Genomic DNA, 7,847 nt, shown 5'->3' on the forward strand with positions numbered 1-7,847 from the left:
ATAACAATGCAAGGCAGCAAAAAACAATAAGGCTCAGTGTTGTTTTTTCCCATTTACTAGCACCAGTGTTATGTGAATGTCCTTAAATGAATAAACAATTTCTAAGGAACGCATATTGCCATGTTTTTATTTATGTTATGGTGATGTGTGGTGTATGTCACATTAGTATTTCTTGCATCTTTATCGTTGTCTTCGGTGTGTGGGTACTGTCCTGTTTCAATTATGTCCTTCTCTCTGTACTTGGAGCATGATGTGATTTTTTTTCATGTCAAAAAGCATGCATACTCGATGTCTATGCATGCCCCACCCTCCTTTTCCGTGTTTGACACTTTAACACACGCACCAACACCATTTCTACCACTTACAAAATCAGGATTTGGGTGATAACAAGAGTGCTTATTACTGGAAAACAATGTGTGAAAAAATCAGCTTCACTTTCTTGTATCGAAGTGATGGGGGTGATGGCAGCATACTGTAATTACTTTCACAATGTGTTTTTTTTCCCTCTCCTTGTGTGCCTTGTCCAGTGGAAGAGAGAACAGGACTTTGACTTGCAGCTACTGGAGCGAGCAGTTCAGGGGGAGGAGTCGGTGCGGAGCGTCCAGGGAGAGGAGCGTCCACCTGAGCACATGGAGAGACCGAGGTCCCACTCGGATGAATGGCTGACGTTTAGGTCCACGGCCACGCCCACACACGAAGTGGACCTGGAGCCGCTACAATATGATCTGGACCTCAGCAAAGAGGTGGGAATTTGGTGAGGTAGACAGAACAAATAAAGGGAAGCCATCAAGACATTGTGACATGTGTGGATGACTAACTGCACTCTGATCACAAAAGATGCAACTATTCAGGAAATGATCAAATCCTGTATAAGATTAGGTTTAGACCGCTACAAAGGTTTTCTTAAAAATTATGAAAATTAGCTAAGCATTTGATGTTCCATTTTTGTGTGTGCGTGTGTATTTTTTCGGGCTGCCCTCCTGTAATTTTGCATAATATTCCAAACGCTAGGGGTAAAGACCAAGCTTATATTGGTCGACGTATCAGTCACTTATTCGTACATTTATGTTTCTTCTGCAGTTGTCTAAGCCGCAGAAAGTGCTGATCCCTGAACGATACGTGGAGTCCGAGCCTGAAGAGCCTCTGAGTCCTGAGGAGGTGGAGGAACGACATCGGAAAGTCGAACGCATAAAGAGCATTTTGGCAAAGTCCAGGTAAAATATATCTGCGGCTCTACTTGAAATTACCCAAACTGGTAACGCTTTAGAATACGGCCTGGTAAGTCCATGGCACTTACAGTGGTATTTACTAATTATGTGGTACATCTTAAGTAATATTAGTGGTTCTTTTAGGTACATACAGTAAGTCTGTAGTACTTACAGTAATAATTACTAGTACTTATGTGATACATCTTTGATACTTATTCTGCTATTTCAAGGATACTACAGCAGCATTTCCTTGGTAGAAAATGTGATGCTTCTAGATACATTCAGAGATCATTTCTAGAAATTATGTATGATTTAGTTATCATATGACTATAAAACAACATAGAGGAAACAAGTTTCTTAATTATTAATATGAAATAAGTAGCACAGAAAAGACTGTAGCAATACAAAATTGAAATTATTATGTATTTTTAATTCATAAAGTCATCATCTTTTATGCCAGTTCTTACTATATATCACTGAGTGTCTAGGAATTACCAATAAAAGTACCCAGTAACTACCACTTTAGGTATCTGGTAGTTTCAATTCTAAGCACCCATTACTTACCAGTACATATCTAGTACTTAGATTGTTATTACATAGAAACTACCACTTTAAGTATTTCGCAATTACTACTGAAGTTCACTATGAAGTACCACTGTAGTTACCTAAACGTACCACTGTAAGTGCCTGGTAAATCTCTGTAAGTACCAGGGATGTGCCACAGTAACTACCTAGGAGTTACTGGTCCGTATTCTAAAGCATTACCCACGAAGGGAATTTTGAGCTCCTTTAGTCATCAATATTAGTATTTCACAGCTTTTAAAATAACAAATTCATAAATGAATGCTCTTTGTTTGTGTTGGGACAGTGTGCAGAACTTGGTTCCTGCTGTCTCTGTGGACAAGCCGGACCTGGGCCTGGACACTCTGGACTCTGCTCTTCAAGAACAGGAGCGGATCATCACTATGTCCTATGCACTCGCCTCAGAGGCCTCACTTAAGAGCAAAATGGTTGCAGGTTGGTCACCTACTGTGCTTCCATTATCATTTATTTTTATTCAACCGTTGTACAAAGCAGTGTATTTATGGAAATGGGTGTAAAGCTCAAGTTCAACATGCATTTATGGTCGAGTGTCAAAAGAGAGAGGGGAAAAAAAGTTGCGGTACCGGCAGCATCCGTTAAACTTCTACATCATCAAATTGACAAGCCCGCTGGTTGAAGACAGTATAAAGAGCGGGAAGCAGCCTTTAAGTAATGTTGGGTGCTTGATCGGGTAAGAGATGAGAGAGGCGTGAGGTGCGGAGTCAAGCAATACGGCAGTTCATTTCCTAATAACCAAACATTATTCCTTATTAGGAGCTTGGATCGTCTCTAATTGCAATCCATGTAAAATCTTTCAGACTTGGGAGGATTCGCTTGATGGGGCCATTTTGTGTTCTGATCAATGACCCAGTCAAGCCCCACTCTCCTCGTTGTGCATACCATCACTTGCTCCTTTGAACATCTCGCTGTGAACCTGCATAAAAGACACTGTGCTCACTTTTCATCTCTTTCATACTCCACAGGCAAAGGCAGGCAAGTTCATTTTCATTTGAGCTGCCTCAGATTGTCTGTCTTTGGGCGCCGCTCACACTCTCTCTCCGTAGCACACGTACCTGTCACACACTGTAACGCTCAAGCTGTCAGTGCGCTCCCAGCCTTAATATGCACAGCGAGGCAAAGTCAACAATTATAACATTATTTCCAGCATTGAGAAATGTCAGGGAATATAACTGGTGGCATCTTGTCAGTGGAGATTGAATCAATGACTTTTCTCTCCTTTGGTGTTCCAGTAAGGCTTTCAAATCCCTGAAATAAAAGAGAGGGGTTTTTCTTACAATATTATGCATGAGACCCTTCAATAATAGCAGCATAAAAGTAGAAATATGCAGCTCCGCAATTACTGTATATAGTGAGAGTCCAGATTGTGGAATATGTTATTCTAAAGAGTTAAATAATTCAGGATTTTGTAATTGCTTGGTTCAAACATTGAAAGGAATTTCTAATTTTCCTGCAAAAAAAAAAAAATAACCAAATAAACAAACTTTTGTGTTGGCCTCTTCAGACCTTCATTCATTACTTTATATTCTGTTGATGAACTGTTTGTATTATTAAAAAGTCAAAAGCCTAAATCACAGCAAAGTAAGGTTGTTAACTGACTGACATTGAAATGTTAAGTACTTATATTTGTTATTTGAATTGGAGCGATGAATGTTTCCTGATACGGATGCTTTGTTAATGAACATGCAAAATACAAGATAAAATGGCACCAACACTTCAGACCGTAAACACACTTTGAGCAGACTTTTTATATACTACTTTGAAAGACTAGATTTTATAAGCCTCTTTATAATTACATCCAAAGTTTGTTTCTTCTGCTTCTCCCGTGTACAGTATCTATTGAACTGGTGAGCTTATTATACTGGGTCCAACTTTTATAGGAAAAAATATGAACATTAGCTAATGCCAACAATACCACGAGGATTGTTAGTTCGATATGTTTTAACCTATTGATTGGTGAGTATCTCTGAATGTAATAAGTGAGTATCGGGCATCTTGCACAGAAAAAGGCATATCACATGATTCTCCTCATTGTGTTTCTGTTACCTTGAAATCTATTTGAGCTTATTAACGGTTATTTTAATTCAGTCTTGTACACAATTTGTGTGTTACCGTATTTTCCGTAGTATGTCAAACTTTTTTTCATAGTTTTTGGAGGTGCGACTTAAGCTCAGGTGCGACTTATATATCAAAATCTATCATTTCACATGCTTGTTATTTATTTATTTATTTATATGACAGCCGCTAGGGGGCGCTCTAGGCTTGTGTACCAGTATCTGCTACTCCTGTACCACTGAAGATTTAAAAAAAAACGGTGATCGAGCAGCAGAAAGAAAGTTTGGAGAGAGTGAGAAACTTGTAAAGGACTGGTGGAAAGCGGAGGTTACTCTTACGGCAAACGGAAAACAAAAAAAGCTAATTGCGGGCTTTAGGCAACAGCGTGAGGAACAAGTTTGCAAATGGGTGCTTGAACAACGTGCTGCCGAGAGAAACGGTGCCATTATGCCCAGGTTGTTGCCAAGGCTGGTGCGACTTATACTCCGGAGCGACTCCTATATGTTTTTTTCTTCTTCATTATGCATTTTTGGCTGGTGTGACTTAATAGAATAGAATAATAGAAATAATAGCCTACACTTGTGGTGCACTTTTCAAGCCTCTATTACCAAGTTTCTCAAAGCTTCTTATACTCCGGAGCGATTTATAGTCCAGAAAACACGGTGCTTACAATACGCAAAACACGGCAAGTGATTGTATCTGAGTGCTGTACATCAAGCTGCCATAGAATAGAATAGAAATCACAGTTTAAATGGTGGCAAGTAGCAAAAAGCTTCAATCATTTCAGTTATAGCGCATAATAAACACGTAGTTTAGACCTCTACAAACATGTTCTGAATGCATCAATGCTAATGGGAAAAATGTCTGCTAACGTTTGTTGTCACCCTTTCTCCCCTCTGTCCTGTGCAGTCCCACCCGAGTCTAACCTCCCCACGCCTCCTCCCCTGCCCTCACCCCCTCCACCTCCTCCACTCCCTCCACTCCCTCCCGTCTCTCTGCCTCCTGCCTCTCCTATAAGCAACGGGATACACTACACGTTTGTCTAAAATAAAGTAAGGGCTAACTGCATGGTGCTGACACTTTCCCTACAAGTGGCGGATTAGCGCTCCCTGCATGCGTACCTATCTGCTGAGGCTGTTGCATCGCGTCGAGGTCGGCTCTGCTGTATCCCATTAAAATCAAAACAAACATCTGTAGGCAGCCGACTCATCCCACTGTGATAATAGTGTGTAAATTGTTCTTTTTTTTTCTCTCTTTCCCTTTTTTTGTCTGACTGCCAAAATATTTATGCGGAGTTGAGAAAAGAAAGGGCTCAGAGGAACATAGCTGTTTGTAGCATTGTGTATAATTAACAAAAGAGACACCTTTGATTTAGCGCCTCGACTCTTCAGCATTCGGCACAGCTGCATTCCACAGCACCAATTAGCTCCCCATCTGCAGGCTGGCAGCGAGGAGTCAGAGAACAACCTGCACTCATCACCTTTCCAAATGTACAAAGGCAACAGCCAACTGTAGCTTTCCTTTTTTGCAGAGAAGAAATACACAAAATTCATAATAGACTTGGGCAAAACTTTATAGGTCCACGACAAGTTAAGTTGCTTGTTCACAGACGCTCGGTGCACATACAGTACAACATGAACCGCAGGGCTGCACAATCGAGCGACAAATTATTGCTATTGCATGATTTTCCATTTGTATGAGAAAAAGCTCTACTCAAATAGCCTCAAACATAAAAACGCTTGGTAACTTCAAAATTCAAGTTCAAAGGTTTATAGTTTATAGTTTTCCTAGAGCTTTGTTTTGGTCCTATTAAAAAGCAACAACAATTGCTTATTATTTTTGTTTACAAATGATGTAATAGACTGTGTTGAAATTGTTTCATTAAATATCGCAATAGAATGATGAAGTAAATGCAAATGCTATTTGGTTGCTATTCCAGTCAAAATTAAATTAAATTCATAATATAGTGAAGATGGACAGTTTTGAATTTGTTTATATTTACCTTTTTTTTTACAGCGTGAATATTTAAATGTTTTTATTAGCAACAATTGGCAAATAATATAGTTATTCAGGTAAGTTCCAACTTCAACATTCTGCTGAAACTAATAGTGCATCCAAAATGCTGCAGGTACAATTTAAAGCAGATTAAGCATAACGTTTCTTGGTTATATATCATGAAAAACCCTGGCATTTGTAGAAAGTGGTGATTCACTTTGGGCCGTGAGCAGGACTTCTACCCCTGATTGACACATGCTTTAAGAGGCATGTTTCAGGGACAAATGTCTGTACCTGTTTTACTTTCGTATCGCCACTGTGTTTCATGAGTTACATTCAAAAGCTCTTGGAAAAATCAAAATCTGGAAACCCCAGAGTTTTCCTAAACAAATGAACAACCCTTTGTCACAAAATGTTTTGGGATGTGCATGAATCAGGCCTTTGTGGTTGTGGCATGACAGCAATTTGTGCCCATCTGTAAGCTTTGTTCAATCCCTTGTGACTGCATGCCTTTTATATATGTGTTTTGTTTTTGGTGCTTTTGTGTGTATAAATGGGAACTATATACATATATTAAACAACTGTATAACAACTTTTTTCTATATGTTTTGTATTGTTGTAACAGACAGAAATGTTCATTAATGTGTTTTTTCCCTGTCAAATAAACTAGTATATAAATAGAATATATATATACACACAAAAGTTAACTTGAATGTAATGGGGACAACTTTGAACTTGTGAATAATTATTTTGTCTCTTTAATTATCTGCTTTTATTGTGTCTATTTCTCTGCAGCTCAAGCAATTTCTGGACACTGAGGTGCTATTCAACAAACAAACCACTAATCTTCAACACAAGTGGATGTTTGGCAGTAAGACGTATATCTAAGCAGAGAAGAAGGCTATACGAAGACTCAAAGTGTGTGTAACTTTTCCCTGAAGAGTGGCTGTAGAAGCTGCTGTGCTTACTGACTATGGACATGCCTAACAAGTGTTATTCTAATGATGAAAACTATTTTCAACACGTTCTTGCACTTTGAATGACTGTATTCTGATGAGGAATTTGTCTCATATTTTACACGTTTGACTGAATTGCTTTAAAATGCGGTGTGATCTTCACTTTGAACTTTGTTTCCCAGGTACTGAATGTTTGAAGCAAATGATACAAAAATGTCATAAAGTTATTTTCTTTATTAGATACTATTTTACACCGAACCACTTGAAATGTCATGTATGTGCAGTATCTACTGCCGCACTGCCAGTCTCCTTTTAGCTTGCTGGGATACTTTTTGTTTTTTGTGCTTATATTAGGACTGAAAATAACATTTAACATAATTTTTTGTGCTTCTGGGAGCAGTCGCACAATGGACATTTATATGAATGTGAATATTAAAAATATCAACATCTTCACTGTGTGACTTCCTCTAACCTCTCGTCTGCAAACATCATTCTCAGTTTCACCTCCTTGAAAGATATTCATATTTTCATTCAAATCATGCACAAAGCCAAGAACAAAATGTGCACTCATCATAGGTCTGAAATTCTCTTTGAACATCTGCATTGATTGCCTTGATCTAATAAACTTCATTCTATTATGTGAAAAAGAGAAGCCGAACTATGGTGGGCTCAACGGAGGTGAACTTTCGATACAAAAAAAGGAGTTTCTTGAAATGTGTCTTAAGTTCAAAGCTTTTTCCATCTCAAAAGGGCATTTTTAATTCCGTGTATTTTCACCCAAGAAAGAAGGTGGATACTAATAACTCGGGATTCTGAAGTACAGCATTCATATCTTTGAATCTTGAACTGCGTCTCCATTGCAATTGTAAAAGAAGCCTTTGAGAAAAGCATGTATTGAACTTTTCAAAAGAGGTTATGTTTTACAAAGAAAAGCACCAGCATTGTAGTTACAAGAGACATGAGAGCGATGATACTGACTCCTGGTGTTGCCTTGACTTCCTTTACTCATCTGTGGGGCTGCTGTTGTTTTGTG

At 38.7% G+C, this 7,847-nt stretch overlaps 1 protein-coding gene across 14 annotated transcripts in view; it reads left to right on the plus strand.

Annotated features, from left to right (window-relative positions):
- The window catches only part of plekha7b (pleckstrin homology domain containing, family A member 7b), a 65,897-nt gene extending 58,521 nt beyond the window's left edge, over nucleotides 1–7,376 (plus strand). For 2 of the 14 annotated variants that reach the window (XM_079554982.1, XM_079554986.1), the window contains 5 exons: nucleotides 528–743; nucleotides 1,081–1,214; nucleotides 2,077–2,225; nucleotides 4,773–4,915; nucleotides 6,654–7,289. In XM_079554982.1, coding sequence (XP_079411108.1) covers nucleotides 528–743; nucleotides 1,081–1,214; nucleotides 2,077–2,225; nucleotides 4,773–4,909 — 636 coding nt within the window. In that variant the 3' untranslated portion in view covers nucleotides 4,910–4,915; nucleotides 6,654–7,289. Of the gene's footprint in view, nucleotides 1–527; nucleotides 744–1,080; nucleotides 1,215–2,076; nucleotides 2,226–4,772; nucleotides 4,916–6,653 lie in introns of all 14 variants that reach the window. The other 12 variants (XM_079554984.1, XM_079554974.1, XM_079554981.1 and 9 more) reach the window with 9 other exon arrangements.
- Nucleotides 7,377–7,847: the final 471 nt, after the last annotated feature.

This window comes from Gobius niger, assembly GCF_951799975.1.
Source record: "Gobius niger genome assembly, chromosome: 4".
Taxonomy (NCBI): Eukaryota; Metazoa; Chordata; class Actinopteri; order Gobiiformes; family Gobiidae; genus Gobius; species Gobius niger.